Source organism: Acanthochromis polyacanthus, chromosome 6 (genome assembly GCF_021347895.1).
Source record: "Acanthochromis polyacanthus isolate Apoly-LR-REF ecotype Palm Island chromosome 6, KAUST_Apoly_ChrSc, whole genome shotgun sequence".
In the NCBI taxonomy this organism is placed as follows: domain Eukaryota; kingdom Metazoa; phylum Chordata; class Actinopteri; family Pomacentridae; genus Acanthochromis; species Acanthochromis polyacanthus.
Window position 1 is genome coordinate 8859276 of NC_067118.1, and position 17333 is coordinate 8876608.

At 38.8% G+C, this 17333-nt stretch overlaps 1 protein-coding gene across 5 annotated transcripts in view; it reads right to left on the minus strand.

Annotated features, from left to right (window-relative positions):
• Positions 1-17333, minus strand: part of ikbkg (inhibitor of nuclear factor kappa B kinase regulatory subunit gamma) — a 30768-nt gene that overhangs the window by 2099 nt on the left and 11336 nt on the right. For 3 of the 5 annotated variants that reach the window (XM_051948932.1, XM_051948936.1, XM_051948934.1), the window contains 9 exons: positions 16997-17058; positions 16714-16761; positions 12669-12771; positions 12465-12580; positions 11201-11353; positions 9633-9705; positions 9414-9548; positions 2500-2636; positions 2130-2206 (listed from right to left, as the gene is read on the minus strand). In XM_051948932.1, the coding sequence (XP_051804892.1) occupies positions 2130-2206; positions 2500-2636; positions 9414-9548; positions 9633-9705; positions 11201-11353; positions 12465-12580; positions 12669-12771; positions 16714-16761; positions 16997-17058 (904 nt within the window). The remainder of the gene's footprint in view (positions 1-2129; positions 2207-2499; positions 2637-9413; positions 9549-9632; positions 9706-11200; positions 11354-12464; positions 12581-12668; positions 12772-16713; positions 16762-16996; positions 17059-17333) is intronic. The other 2 variants (XM_051948933.1, XM_051948935.1) reach the window with 1 other exon arrangement.

Here is a 17333-nt window from a genome sequence, read left to right on the forward strand (position 1 = left end):
TTTGCTGTTTATTTTCTCACTTTTGTCATTTTCAACCTTTTTGTTGTTTTTGTAATTTTCAATCTTTTTTTGTTTTTTTTGTCTATTGTTTCTAATTTTATGGATCCATGCTTTCATGATACGTCAAATTCTGCTTATCTGAATGTCGCAGCTGAAATCAAGACTCATCAGGCAATGTTTTTCCAGTCTTCTATTGTCCAGTATTGGTGAGCCTGTGTGAATTGTAGCCTCAGTTTCTTGTTCTTAGCTGACAGGAGTGACACCTGGTGCGGTCTTCTGCTGCTATAGTCCATCTTCTTCAAGGTTAGACGTGTTGTGGATCAGAGATGGTTTTCTGCATTCCTTGGTCGTAATCAGTGGTTATTTGAGTTACTGTTGCCTTTCTAGCATCTCCAACCAATCTACCCATTCTCTCTGACCTCTCACGTCAACAAGGCCACACAGCTAACTGGATATTTTCCCTTTTTCGGACCATTCTCTGTAAACCCTAGAGATGGTTGTGACTGAAAATTCCAGTAGATCAGCAGTTTGTGAAATACTCAGACCATCCCGTCTGGCAATAACAACCATACTACGCTCAAAGTCACTTAAATCCCCTTTCTTTCCCTTTCTGATGCTCAGTTTGAACTCCAGCAAGTTGTCTTGACCATGTCCACACACCTAAATGCATTTAGTTGCAGCAATGTGATTGGCTGATTAGCTATTTGTGTAAAGTGATCCCTTTTATGAACCCTGCCAATAGATCTGTGTGTTTATTCTGTTTGTTCAAGAAGCCTCTAAATGTATGCTTAGTTTGTGCCCATAAAACAACAGAGAACACAAAGCTTTGGGTTCGTTCTCTAGGTTCTGGAGGCCACTGATTACTTATGAAGTGGCCAAAATTCTTCTCCCAAGGTCAACTTAAACCAGCCAAGAAAAATGAGCAGAAGTCTCAGCTGGGAGCTCTCTTGGCTTATTCTATTATGACTCAGCTCATTGTCTGTTTTTTCTCTCAATCTTCTGACCTTGACACCGATTTGCAGGTGTCTCAGCCCATATCACTACTGAAGGGAACATTACTACACATATCCTTCCACTGCCTCTACACATACTCAGCAGAGATCCTACAACTACGGAAACAGGTTGTGTGTTTTTTAGTCGGCAGAGAGAACTTCACAACTCAACTTTCAGGTCTTTTGCTTTAATTTGTTTCTCCCCCGTATCATAGTAAATCTACTGCAAATGTTTTAACAATCATATGAATGCACCTAAACACATCATCGGTGATATTTCCCACTGAGTTCTGGGACTTTCAGCACCACAAACAGTCACCTAAGGGACCCAGGTAGGGTTGACTAGGCCTCATTTAGAGATTTGGAGATGGGCTGACAAGGATTCGGTTCACTTGTATCGCGGCATCTCTTATTTTTCCTCAATTGAGCATCGAAAAACTGAAGGCTTCTGATTTTTTATTTATTTATTTTTACACATTCCCTGGATCTCTTGAATTTAACATTCTTGTGAGTGAGAGGAAGCAAAGAGATGAAATTTGAAGCTCAAGAGCTTCAAATTTCATCTACCTGCAGAGCTAAGTTTTATCTGCATGCTCTCTTTGTCTCTCAGTGAGAGAAGTTTGATTGAATATTCAATTTGTGGCAAGTTTCTGTTGAAGATCATACATTTAGTTTTGTGATGTTTAGTGTCAGAAGAAGATCGGAAGAAGCGTGTTGTATGTTATCGAAGCTAATCTGTAGCGCTGACAGGACAGTCTGGAGGGAAGAACCAGGTGTATAGACAATGGTGTCATCAGCGTACAGGTTGATGTGCGAATGAGCTACAGCATGGGTTGCATTGTTGATGTAAATGTTAAAGAGTGTTGGACCAAGTATTGAATGCATTAATCAAGAAAATTCATCGGATTAATTAATAATGGAAATACTTAGTTGCAGTACCACGTGACTGGACTTTCTTCTTGTTTTCAGTTGTGACAGTAAAGCTATCTGTTTTCACATAACTGACTATTTATTACCTAGTTTATTAATGCATTTGCCTTCGATTCTCGTTTTAAAGCCCTAAAAATAATTAGCAGTACTCACATTGAAGTGCATGTTGTTTTAAACGTTTGTGTGTTTGCACTAGTTGTGATGTACCTTGTGGAGGGGGAATGTTCGGTGGCCGTGCAGGAAAGTCTTCCAGATGTCTCAGCTTCATTTGCTCCATACGTGCACTGAAAGAGAGGTGAACGTTGACAGCTTTAATGTGTAATCACACCTTAATAAATGTCAAAGGCAAATATCTGTGTGCATTTAATAGAAGTAGTAGCAGAGGACAAATGCTGATCCTGCTGACTTCAGATATCAACAGTCCTGCTTTTGATGACACATGCAGAAAAGCTAAAGTCGCCTAAAGATGCTGAACCAACATCTCATTAGCAATTGAGATTGAGGCTGAGAGATTCAGCACGATGTCACCCCAGACGAGAAATGACATCAACTTCAGTTTTGTTTGTTTTTTTTTTACCGTGATGTGGCTTCTTGTTTGAGCCTTTCAATGTCAGTCATAGCCTTATTCAGCTGATCCTGCAGCTCCTCCTTTTTCTGGTTCAGCTTCTCTCTTGCTTCTCGCTCCGCCAGGAAATCTGCCTTGTAGATCTCAGCCTGAGTAAAAACAGAAAGAAAAAATGGGAGATGTTACTTTGCAGCAGCCGTTTAGCTTCATGTCGTGATCTCTGCATGACATCAACATGTTAACATGCAGCTTATTCAGATGTGTGACGTCCATTTTTTCATTTTATTTTTTAGAGAAATCCCAGTGAGATTAAAGGACTCCTGGCCAAGATGGGCAACAGCAAATACAAAACACAGTTACAAAATTACACAGTTAAAGCACGAGAAAAAACGAATAAAAAAGATCAAATTCACTAGCAAGTTATGAAAAACACGTACATGTTGTCTTATGAAATGTAACAATAAAACCAGCCAGTGTCTGTCTTCAGAATCCTCAGTCAGTCTTAACTTTCAATAACTCCTTTCCAATGAAATTTCATTCATATTACCTAACCACACAATCACGTTTTTCATATATTTGCAATGAAATCACAAACCAATTAAGCCTTGGTTTTCAAAATAGTTACAAAAACAAAAGACTGTTCAATAGGTTTTAGCTAATCTTCTCGGACAAGGTACGTTTTATCCGTTTGTTTCCTGGCTATAAAAGACACAAGCAGAAACAAAAAATCAAGCCGTTTTTTCATTTTTTCGTTTTGAGCAAAAAACAAAAAAAACAGGAAACAGTTCGTTTTTTCGTTTTGAACAAAAAAACAAAAAAAACAGGAAACGGTTCGTTTTTTCGTTTTCACCCCCAAAATGAAAATACGACTCCATATTCCGTTTCATTGGTGGGCGGGGCTTCGGAGCCTGCCAGTGCACAATAAAGCTCCTGCCCATCACAATAAAGCTCTTGCGCTGGCATTCATAGACAGACTGACTTTCATTGTATTGCCTGCCCCCACTGCACTTCCCCTAACTCTAAATCAAAGCAAGTCGTGTACACAGTAATGACAGTCATAACCAGTGGTGTAGTCTAGATTTTTCTACTGGGTATACTCCAACCTCATAAACCAAAGCCAGGTCAGGTTCTCATATATGTGCGCGTGCACTCACATGTGTGTACACACACACACACACACACACACACACACACACACACACACACACACACACACACACACACACACACACACACACACACACACACACACACACACACACACACACACACACACACACACACACACACGTACGTTTGTACTTCTATCTTAGTGAGGACATCCATGGGCGTAATGCATTTCCTAGAGCCTTACCCTAACCTTAACCATCACAACTGATTGCCTAAACTTAATCCTTACCCTAACCCTAACCAAACCTCAATTCATACCTGTTCTCTAAAAACAAGTCTTCACCCTCAAACATGGCTGTTTCAAAGTGAGGACCGGCCAAAATGTCCTCACTTTGTAAAAATGTCCTCACTTTGATAGTTAAATGCAGAAAATGGTACTCACCATGTAGCAAGTACAAGTACACACACACACACACACACACACACACACACACACACACACACACACACACACACACACACACACACACACACACACACACACACACACACACACACACACACACACACACACACACACACACACACACACACACACACACACACACACCTCCTTTATTTCAAACTACCAATTAGATACTTATAGACATTAGTCAGCAGCTCCTCCTCCTGCCATCAGGTAGACCTGATGTTTCCTCTTCATCAGGTAGACCTGATGTTTCCTCTTCATCAGGTAGAGCTGATGTTTCCTCTTCATCAGGCTCCCTTTCCTAAACGTTAACCTTAGCTCCAGCTGTAGTGTTCCCTAAAGCGGCAGCATTCACAGGACAAGCAACAGGCTTATTAAAACACTGAAATAGTTTAGTGCGCGCACGCGTGGACATGTGAGTGCACGCGCACATATATGAGAACCTGACCTGGCTTTGGTTTATGAGGTTGGAGTATACCCAGTAGAAAAATCTAGACTACACCACTGGTTATGACTGTCATTACTGTGTACACGACTTGCTTTGATTTAGAGTTAGGGGAAGTGCAGGGGGGGCAGGCAATACAATGAAAGTCAGTCTGTCTATGAATGCCAGCGCAAGAGCTTTATTGTGATGGGCAGGAGCTTTATTGTGCACTGGCAGGCTCCGAAGCCCCGCCCACCAATGAAACGGAATATGGAGTCGTATTTTCATTTTGGGGGTGAAAACGAAAAAACGAACCGTTTCCTGTTTTTTTGTTTTTTGCTCAAAACGAAAAAACGGCTTGATTTTTTTGTTTCTGCTTGTGTCTTTTATAGCCAGGAAACAAACGGATAAAACGTACCTTGTCCCTTCTCCTTGGATAAGACTTTGTTTATTAAATTGATTTATTAATCTTTAACCAGGAGAAATCTCACTGAGATTAAGAACCTTTATCAGAGGAGTCCTGGTCAAGATGGGCAACAGAAAATACAAAACAGTTTCAAAATTACACTTACAATGCTAGCAAAAAAACAATTAAAAAAAGATAAAAATTTATAAGCAAATTATGAAAAACAAGTGTAAGAACTCACAGTTGGGATTTAAAAGCGCTCAATGAGACAAACTTGGTTTACCATTTTTCTGCAACATATTCCATGCAAAATGTGCAGATGGAGTAAACAAAAGCCTTTTTAACCAATTCAGTTAGTGCGCATGGAACAGAAAGCAACAAATGATCTTGTGAAGAGAGAGAGTAAAGATCAGCGCTTTTCTTAAGGAACAAACGTAGGGCAATAGTCCAAGTATCAGCTTGTGTATATGAAAGTACATCAATGACGGGTCCTTCGGGTGGCCCATGTTTTCCCTCGTTGAACATGTGGCCGTCTGGGACAACAAACACCTTGGATTTGTGTCAATGTTGAACACATCACACCTCCAGCTCTACTCTAATGTAACATGACCTACAAGCCTTTGGTTACCTGTCCTCCTGCGTCTGGGACAAGCTCCTGGATCGAATTTTCATAAAATATTGATCTTTTCAACACCTAAAAACAGGCATCACTTCACACCTATTCTGTCACCTGACAACACAAACAGGGAACTATGTGAAGGAAAACAACTAAACTGTCAGCTTGGTCGCATTACAACACAGAAGAGAGAGGAAGAAGATGCTTAAAAAGGCTGCCACTCTGTTTGTTGGCAGAATTATATCAGATGTGTTTATCTTTCTGTAATCACATACTGTAATCCCTCAATGTGTCTCCAGTCACTGATAACATCTGATAACTGGGTCTGAGGCTTCGGGTTACAAGAAGAAGCCAAACAGACTAGATATTAAGTATAGTAGGTGTGTCGGAGTGAAATTGTATATTTTAACTCTTTCAAAAAAGGGGGGAATTTATTGCTGCAACATTTTAGTACTAGACCTTCATTGGGCATTTTGGAACGTTTCTAGTACCAGTTATGAGGTGTTATCAATGACTGGAGCCACACTGAGTCATCACAGAGTGTGATTACAGAAAGATAACCACATCTGATCTAATTCAGGCAACAAACAGAGTGACAGAATACTTGGAGTGTCTTCTTCCTCTCTGTTGTCACCTGTTCTGTGTTAGAGCTAAACCAAATCAACAATTTAGTTGATTTGCTTCACATACTTCCCTGTTTGTGTTGTCAGGTAACAGAATAGGTGTTTTTTTGTACCTGTTGGATGTGCGAAGAGTTCCCCTGACATTATAACTGTTTAGAATATTGCAGGATCTCCCCTACCTGTCAAAGCCACTTTTAATCACTAAATTCACTTTAATTTTTATACTTCCATGCCTTGAAATGTGTAAACACTATATACTGAATTTCAATTTCACTTAGCACCCTATTGACCTTAAAATTAGAATAGTTTTATGTACTAACCTCATTGGCAATGTTACCAACTTGCCTTTTGCTATTGTATGTTGTTGTATGTAAGCTGCTGAACACTTAAATTTCCCTGGGGATTAATAAAGTATCTATCTATGCTCTCAAACAGCCTACGCTCTTGGTGTCATGGCTTCCACAAGATGTTGGAAACCTTCCTCTGGGATTGTGCTCCATGTTGACATGATTCGTTGCATCACTTCTGCCGATTTATCAGCTGCTTATGCTCTGAACTCACTGTCATGTTCATTAAATAGTTTGGCATGTGTTTTCATTGTTCCATGACACATTACTAAGATGCTAAACTGTGGAATTCAAACAGGACCGATTGGAATTGATTGGCCAAAAAAGCCAAGAAGACACCCCCCACACTATGGAGGAGGGTTTATGAAGCAGATCTGTATAACACATCACCATACTCAAATAATACAAGGACTGTCATTTTAACAAGAAGGAATTTGGTGGACTGTGTGAATAAATATTTGTTATAACTGAGAATGCTGATTCTAGATTTAACTTTGGAGTGGAGACCACTGATATGTGTTTCAAATGAGAGTGAACAATCAAGACAAATTCCCAGATACTTGTAGTGGGACCCAAATTGAATCTCAGAGCCGTTCAGTGAGAGAAGTTTGATTGGATATTCAATTTGTGGGAGGTTTTTGTTGAAGACCATATATTTAGTGTTGTTAAGTGTCAGAAGAAGACAGGAAAAATTGTGTTGAATGTTATTGTGAAGCTAATTTTGTTGGGCCGACAGGGCAGTTTGGAGGGAGGAACGAGATGTATAGACAATGGTGTCATCGGCGTACAGATAGATGTGCAAATTGTAACAGCATGGGTTCTATTGTTAATTTAAATGTTAAAGAGTATTAGACAAAGTATTAAACCCTATGAATGTATTAATCAAGAAAAATCATCAGATGAATTAAGAAAGGAATCAAGATGGTAAACTGTGGCATTCAAACCAGGACTGATTGGAAATGACTCTCCAAAACAGCAAAGAAAACATTCCTCACACTATTACAGCAGCTGACTCGATGTGGGGTCCATGAATTCAGACCACTGATACTCAAACATGACCTTCAGTGGAACATTTATATCCAATTCTGGAGAATCTGTTCCCGCTACAGCCTCAGATTTCTGTTCTTGAAAGTCGATCTGCTGAACATGTTGTGCGTCTGAATGGATTTCCTGCTCAGCACCAAGTGCTTATCTAAAGTACAATTTTCAGACAATTCTGAGCAAACTCCAGTAAGCTCCTGACCTCCATCTGTAGGATTTGATGCTGCCTGAATAAGCAGGTGTTCCCAATTAAGTGCTGTCTGCGTGGAATTACAGCAGCACATAGCAAGGGATCTGAGGCATCAGGAAAATTAAAACCAAATACCAAAAAGGCTTACACATCAGTGCAGCCAACGGAACCATGGTGATTTTATCAGATGGTGCTGCCATCATAGATCATGATTTGTTCAGCCAGGCTGCTTAACAGGTTTGCAGTAAAATACAGTTTTGTCGCTTTGAGGCTAACAGGAGGGTGAAGATGATTGTGATTGAGCTTGTGACGGAACTGTATGACCTGTTATATAAAAGGGTAAAGATCTGTGCTAGAGTGCAGAAAAGGAATGTGTGGAGGTGGCCTTGAAGAGAGTTACATTCTTATGCAGTATAAAATAGAGCTATCTTCCAATGTCAATACAAAGAGAAACTTTTTATAATTTTTTGTTTGTTTCATTTACATTTGTCTGCATTCTTAATCTGTCTACTAAATTCACATATTACTGCAAACTCAAAGTCCAAATGTAGCGATTATATTGAACATTTTAAGACTTTTTGAAAACTCAAGCACTTTCACTGTCTTGAAAAGTGGCTTATTATGGTATGGCTAAATTGGTTGCTGGTACCAGGACTGTCGTAGCTAATGTTAGCTCTGGTGCTAACAGCAACATGTTTTGCACTAAAGTGAAAGCGTCGCCTTGAAGTGCTGGAGTGACACAATTTGCACACAACCACACTTTTTTACAAGCTGCCATCGGGAAAATTTTTTAAAAGAAAACTTTACGCCCAACAAGCTCAATGCGGTCTCGTCTTTTTTCACTGTTCACCAAACTTTGCGTGATGTGTATCTTCTTTGCGGCTGGAAAACAGACTTTAGGTTCAGTACCTACAGGGCTTCAGTAGTTACTGGTGTGTCAAAAATTAGGGAACTCAGAAAGGTGCAATTAAATGTGCTATTTTTTTAATGAGTTATTTTTTTCTGTAATTAATCAAAATTAACACGTTAAAGTCCCAGCCCTAATATATATATATATATATATATGAATGTAAATATAGAGATAGATACAGACACAGATATATAGATTTATATATAACTATTTTCACCCACAGTTTGTGACAAAAATAAGTTAGTCCCGTACATTTGGCATCTCTCTTCACTGCCTCAATTAAATAAAGGCATAGAAATGCCAAAAGAAACTGTCCAAAATCAAAAATTAGATGGTGCAGTCTCAGTGACATTGAAATCCACTAAAGCAAATCTGTGATCAATTTTGTGGCAGACAGATTGAGCTTGTAGCCATAAAATCAGTGCTGACACAGTTATACATTCAGTTTTTTGGTTTTTTGTTGTTTTTTGGCAGAGGACAGAATGTATTAGAACAAGGTGGGTAGAAGAAGGTGTAACAAACACATCTGTTAATAAAATTATATATATATATATATATATATATATATATATCTCCGGTGTGCCAAAAACTAACTGAACGGCGAGTTTTGTGCACTTTTACACTCTTAGAACAAGACAGCAACAAGACCAAAATCATCACTGAATGAAAGAAGTCAAAATGTCATCAACTGTGATAATACGTAAACAGTGCTGAGAATGTAAACAGGTATTTGTGGTTTTCCCGTCACTACCCAACCTGTCATACCAGCACAACAGATCTGTGAGTGTACCTGAGCAGTGAGGACAGGAACAGTCTCCAGAGAGCCTTTCTGCTGCTCCACCTCCTCCTTCAGTTTATCAATCAGGTCTTGTTTCAAGGCCAACGCTCGTTCTGCCTCCTCCAGTCGGCTGCACAGATCTCCTCCCTGGAAGACCAACACACAGAATCATGTTTAAAACCGAACAGCAAAAAACAATAAGGTCAAAAACAAGCTTAAATGTGTTTTTACCTCACTCTTCAGTTTGGAATCGTAGTCTCTAAAGAGGCACGTGTAGGCATGCTGCAGCTGGGTCAGTTTTTTCCTGAGACAAAATTAAGAAATGGGAAAGCAGAATTTTTAATACTGGTAACAGTTCAGAAAAAAATAACACGTGAGTAAATTTTGAAATTATACAATTTCATTTAGCAGATGCTTTTATCCAAAGTGAGGTACATCTGAGAGTAGATATAACACAAATAAAGATCCAGTCAGGAGAAAACAACCTTGACAAGAGCCATAAAACAAGTTCAAATGTGATAATAGGACCTTGGTGTCTGCAGGCAGTTATTTATGAATTTATTTACAAAACAATAGCACAATAGCCCACGGGTCAAAACTGGACCTCCAGAGGGTCCAATCTGGCCCACAGCAGGACTATGTAAAGTGTAAAAATTACAGGGAAGACATTAACAGGAAATCGTAAATTTGTAAAACTAAAAATATAAAATATTTTCTAGACCTTGACAAGTTGTTTTAATCATAAAGTAAAATACTAGATTGTTCATGGTTCTTTTCTCGATTTGTGTCTCATTTTTGTGATACTTTGTCTTGTTTTTGTCTTTTTTTGTCTGATTTTTGTCGTTTCTCATGTTTTTGTCACCTTGTTTCTCGGTTTTGTCGTTTTGCGTTTCCTTTTTGTCTCACTCGTGTTTTTTCTTTTATTTTTGTCATTTTGAGATTGGCTTTATTCGTTATTTTTGGCGTTTTGTGTGTTTTTGTCTCGCTTGAGAGGTTTGTTGATTTGTTTCTCGTTTTTGTCATTTTTTGTCTCAGTTGTGTCACTTTTTATTTTTTCTGTCACTGTAACTTTGTCGAATTTTTGTCTGTTGTTTTTTCATGTCATTTGTCTCATTTTTTGTTTTTTGTTCTCATTTTTGTCATTTTGTGTGTCATTCTTGTAATATTTCATCTTGCTTTTTGTTGTTTTTTTGTCTGACTTTTGTCATTTTGATCGTAAAATGAAATACTATATCGTTCAGTTCCAGATACCTGTGAATAAATGTTTTGTGTCTTTGTAGACACTCTGTGATCTGTAAGTTGTAATGTGTAAATGATAAACTGAGACATAATGTTGTTGAAATTGAATTTATTTTTCTTAAGAGATTTTAGGATGTTCATGATGTTTTTTAAGAAGATTATTCCTTAATGTGAACATTTTCAGAAAGTACTTTTTTGTCCTAAAACAAAGGAAAAATGTGGAATTGTGGTTATTTATAAGTTGTTTTGTTATGATTTTACTGGTCCGGTCCACTCCAGATCAAATTGGGCTGAATGTGGTTCCTGAACTAGAATGAGTTTCCCACCCCTGCTGTGCGGGCATGTGACGATCAAAAACTCTTGAATCTAATGCCAATATTGACGATGCAATAAAGGCTGAATGTCTAGTATGGTGTTTAATACATCTTTACCACTGCTTTTTAAAATATCGGTGAGAAATATTTCCCTTTCTGGAGTAAATACGTCTTTCTAAATATCATAACATTGCAGAAAAGCCTTAATCTATTGGCATCTGTTATATGTGTGTGTGTTGGACCTACTTCTCCTCTGTGACCACATGTCTTTCTGTCTTCAGCGCCTGCTCCAGGCTCTGGGTCTGCAGCAGCAGCTTGTCCATGGCCACATGATGCTGCTTCCTCTGCTGCTCCTGCTCTCGCTCTGCCACCTGCAGGGCCTTCACCTTACTGCACAGCCTGCACAGAAAAATACAGAAACCCCTCAGCACAACTACAGAGGGCTGAAGCCAGTTCAACATAGCCAGGCTTTCTTTGTGTAAGTTACCTCCACAAAAACTAAAGCCTCAGTCAGAGTTAATGGGTATCAACTTTATTTGTCAACTCGGGCTTTCTGTTTCAAACTCGGTTCACATAAAAGTGGGAGTTGAACACAGCTGCTTCAGTCAACACGTTGTTTTAATGGAGAACAAAGATGAATATAAAAATATGGCAGTAAAATGAGCTGCTATTGCAAATGATGTAAGACAGGAACGTTGGTAGAAAACTGTAAAACGTGTGTTAATATATTTATCAAATCAATCAACGCAGCCAGTTATTGATAACTAACAGCTTTACATAACTTCAGGCTTCATATATTTAAACATGATATTGTACTGAAGTGGTTGTTGGTCTGACACTGTTGAACAATGCAAGAAATCAATGTAATTTCTTCGACAAGTCAAAGTGAAACTAAAGCTACTGATTGAACATTCTCTGTAATAAATACCAGTAGAATAATCAATGCTCTCATCTGTCAGCTGCAGTACCAGCATGTAAACAGACAAATTACAACTAAACTTAAAACATATTTATATGATTTCTGCATCAACTAAATACATGTGGGGTTTCCATGACAACACAATGGATACAGTGTGTGACACTGTAACTGCTTCATTCAGTGGTTTTACAGTTTATGGTGTTTGCAGACAAAACATTTTCCCTCAGCTGAGAATCTGCATCACTAATGAATAAACTTCAGGAAACGTCTTGGTAAAAGGGAGACGCTTCTTCCAGCCGATTTAAATCAGAAACTCTGAACAGAAAATGACCAGGTTAGCTCAGCAGCGTATGTTACCATGGAGATCTAGCTCCACGGTGTATGTTACCATGGAGATCAAGCTCCACAGCACATGTTACCATGGAGATCTAGCTCCACAGCACGTTACCATGAGATAAACAGAGAACCACCTTCGTGACACTGAAAATTCTGACTTTTGGCTCAACTTACCTCGCTAACCCACTAATCTCACTTCGTAGTTGGACACAGTGAAGAATCTATGTATACAGTTGTGCTGACATGACAACTTACTTCTCTTCCAACATATTGCGCTCCATCTCGCTCTTGTCCAAGCAGCTCTGCCTCTCCTTCAGTTCTCCTAACAGGGAGGTCGCCTGAGCTTTCAGGGACTCGCAGTCCTTGGCCAGCTGCAAAAACACAAAGAGCTTCAAGGCATCTGACTGATTGCAGATAAAAGTCTGTAAAACAAAAATCACAGCTGCTCGTATTTAGTACCTGAGCACAGTCCTTGTCCTTCTGTTTGAGCAGAGCTTCAGTTCGGTCCCGCTGAGCCGAACTCTTCTGCAGGTAATCGAGTTTCTCCTCCAGCTCCCGATACCTACGGACAAACCTGAATTGTAACTACCAGCTAAGCCCAGTTTTAGAAAAGTACGCCAAGTCTTGTCAGCAAAATTACAACATCTATCAGAGCCACAAACAGTAAAAAAAAGAAGCAAGGAAAGTCGATTTTCAACTTTCTGACAGAGTCCTTGAACTTCATCAGAAGACTTAACCAAATCCAAGCTTGTTGCAAGTATTTATCAATATCACATTATTTTTCAGATCTCCCTTGAAAAAATATTATGATAAAAGGTTTTCTCGAATAAGATTCTGTACAACTAATGGTTGGATGGAGATGGTTTTGTAGAGCAAAAACTATCTTGTATTATCTTTGTGATGTTTTTTTACACTGAAAAACAATGAAGCGCCTGTTTGTTTTTCACCAACATGGTGCCAGTTTCCTTCACATCCATTTCCAGCAGAATGTTACATCTCAATACTGATGAGGAAGTTCAAGTAAACCACTAATAATACTCATATTTGAATGGAGAACAGCTGAAAAAATAGAGGCACGAAAGAGGAACTCTGTAATGAGATGAGCAACAAAAAACTGCATTATTTGATTCCCTTCATTCTTTTCAAACACGTTGCAGGGCCTTTGTGACGATGCTTGGTATAGTCCTTGTTTAATACAGTCTACACTGTATTAAGCAAGTAAATATAAAAAAAACAATTGCAACTGTTATTCAAATAATTACAAATACATGCTTTACTGAAATCCTTCAGTCCAAATGATGTTTAAAGACAACAAAACAAGCCTTTAATTTAGTGGAAGATAAACTCCCTCAGTTTCACAAAAATGTGTCATGATTTTCACCACATAAGAAAAAACAAAACCACACTGGATGGAAGATAATCTGTAAAATGTCTTATTTACAGGAAAACAAAAGATCCTATAAAATACAAGCCCTTGCAGACATGCACTCCTTTCCGTTAATGTGACGGCATCCAAAGATGTCTGCTTGGTATCTGAGTAAGCACACTGCTCGGTTTTCCGCAAAAATCACAATTTAATTGGTCAGACTTAGTAAGATTTGTGTATTCTATATTTTAAACATGACATGGACTCATTTTGGCACCAATATTGGTCCAAAACCATCACCATGTGCCTTCACTTTACTGTAAAATTTTACATCTGTCTGGCTACAACCTCAAATGTCCATGAAAATAAAGATTTACGGCAAAGGACACAACAGCTCAGATTAATAAGATTTGTTATGAGATTTGGATGAAATTTTCAGGGCAGGTCAGAAATGACACAAGGACCACCCGATTAGATTTTATCAGTGATGCAGCTTATAGTCTGGATCCACAGATTTGTTAAAGATTTCTGTATCATTGTGACATAGCGGCACGGTGTCAATGTAACTATGACAACAAGTGAACACTATGTCAGATGCCTGCTGACGATCACATGATCGTGATCCTACTACAAATCTATCACTGTGGACTTAGCAGGACTTATCTGTCGGAACTGATACAAGGAACAATTGATTACATTGTGGAGATGTTTCCAAGTCTCATCAATTCCCCACACCCGCTACATATTTAGATCATTCGATTTGGCATCCGTACATAACGTACATATGTGTAACACATGCCTGTGCTCAGCGCAAGGTCATTTTGTTTGTAGGTACATTTACACTAACATTCAAAAGTTCGGGCTCAATTAGAAATGTCTTTATTTTTGAAAGAAAAGCAGTTTTTGTTTCAATGAAGATAACATTAAATTAATCAGAAATATAGAACTAGACATTTTTAATGTGGTAAATGACTATTCTAGCTGGAAACGGCTGATTTTTAATGGAATATCTCCATAGGGGTACAGAGGAACATTTCCAGCAACCATCACTCCTGTGTTCTAATGCTACATTGTGTTAGCTAATGGTGTTGAAAGGCTCATTGATGGTTAGAAAACCCTTGGACAGTTATGTTAGTACATGAGTAAAAGTGTGAGTTTTCATGGAAAACATGAAATTGTCTGGGTGACCCCAAATTTTTGAAGAGTAGTGTATTTTAAATGACCACATTCTATGTTGCCGTGATTTTCGATCATCAATAACTAACATTTCTGACAATGCCATTTAGAGGAATGAACAGCCTTGGTGGAGTACTGTGCTCTTTGAGTGCTTTTCTAGTTAATAAATGTAATCCTGGTTTCATTAAGATGTTAACAGGAGTGGACATTTAGTTTGTTGCTTCTAACTCAGGGGTCGGCAACCCGCGGCTCCAGAGCCGGATGCGGCTCTTTCAGCCCTCTGTTGTGGCTCCCTGTAACTTTGGAAAATAAATAGTTCTGCCTTTCAGGCGCATTTCAATGCATTTTAATATAGAGACTTTTATTGTGAAATTACCGCTCTTATTTTGACGTGTCACCCCACCGGATGTGCTGCTGGGGTTTTCCCCATGAGAGCGGAAAATTGATGCAGAGACAACACGGAGCTTCCGATTCCCACACGTTTCATGCCTTTTTTTTGTTTTACTCCTGGAGAAGCAACGCCTGTAGTTTCACATCGTTTTGCACTCAAGAATGGCAAGCCTGTATATTAAAGCTCCACTCCAAGAAAGACACGTCTTGTCTTTGAGTCAAAAGTACTCATGATAGGGTAATACACGTTACTCGCAAGAACACGGCTCGATGTCACATCCAGGCAGCAGGTCAGAGAGTCAGAGGAGTGTCGTCTTGGAAAATAGGGCAGGATAATTGGATTTTACAAGTTAAATAGACATTCACAAAATATTGATTTCCAGCTAACATTACATAACATATGAGGTCCAGGAGCAAAAATGACATTAACCAAGTAAAATAAATATTAGTGGAAGGACACAATTAAAAAAAATGAATCTATCTAATTAGAGGCTTTGTAATTAATTAATCACGACTGATTAACAAGGGCATAGAGGTAAAAAAGCGATATATGCAGTGTTGTCTTCATTTTAAATGCTAAAAGGATTTTGCGGCTCCCCGTGTTTTCTTTTCTGTGGGAAACGGGTTGAAATGGCTCTTTGAGTGTTAAAGGTTGCCGACCCCTGTTGTAGCTGTTTGTAGGAGTCTTTCATATGAGTTTATTAACTATCTGCAGCATCACACAACAGCAGGATCCAAGTGAATGTCATTACAGAGAGTTGCATGCATTTATGCTCATGAAACAACAGAATGAACTTTGACTACTTCTGACCGTAAATTATCCCAGACATGGACTGATCAGCCGCTCACACTGTCTACGTTTTGTCACCTTAGACAGCTGAGTCACAGTTTATCATCTGTAATTAAATCATTTTTTACGTAGTAGCCATACTCATGTCATGTTTTTATTTTACTGGTTGTAAAGTCGTAGTTAGATTATCATCAAGCCTGGATAGAATGTTTTGTGTTTACAAAAATCACAAATAAACTAGACTGTTATGATGTCACTATTTGCACATACTACCTGAAGTGAAATAACTCGTCTTTTTTATTAAACTATATGGAGTGCAATTTTGTTCTCCTTACAAAGTGAAATTTTATTTTTATTCTACTTTTTGGAATGACTTTTTACTCTTTTCATGAACGCTATTGACCCCAACAGCTGCTAACCTCAATTTCGTTGTCGTTTAACAATGACAATAGAGATTTATTCTACTTTAGATTTAGTCTTCAGTGCATGATTATGCATTATAGTGTACTGGCTGTGCTGTTTAATCTACTGTAAGAAACATTAAAAGTGACCCCGTGTCTGAATTTCAGAATGCTGCCGTCACTTTAACGGATTCTCAAAGGTGCAGTTTTACATATCCCATGTCTGAAAAAGGCTACACAGGAAACAAAATGAGTTCAAACATAAAAGACAGGCAGGTAGAAGTGCTGCCAAAACCACAGTGATGGAGAGAGAGAGAGGAGTGGATAAAGCCGACATGCACACAGTGAGAAAGATAAAGCCACACAGAGCTGTGGGCTCACCTGCCCTGTGTGGCCTGAAGCTGCTCTGTGAGTTTTGCCAGGCTAGAGCTGGAAGAGGGAACAGAAAGAGAGGCAGGAGGAGGAGGAAGACATCCCAAAAGGTCAGGCAGAAATCAAACAGAGCACACTAGTGTCCTTATGCTACAGAGGAAAATCATCTGTGGATATACTGTACAGTTAATATGAAGGAAACAGCATTCAAAAGTTTGGCAAGAAGTCAGTTTAGTGCTGTTAGTTTCAGACAATGCGATGAAGTTTATATGAAAAGGAAAATATATCGTACCAGTCAGAGGAGTGCTGCGCCTCAGAACGATGTGGAACAGCATCCTCAGTAGCACCGCTCGCCTGTCAAACATTCACAGAAAATATCATCTGCAAGTTAAAAACAAGATGTAACAGAGTGGAGCAAGGAGCTAGGCGATTAGTTCCCAAACTAATTTTCACTAGGGATATATCAGTTATAGTCATCAATGTCCCGCCCATAGTTCTGACTGGTTAAATGTGATGAGTAACAGGAAATCAACACTAAAAGCTACTGTTTACAGACAGGGACAGACGAGTATATATGCAGACCGGAGCGGTGTTTCAAGAGTAGTTGTAAAAGTTGTAATAAACACCAC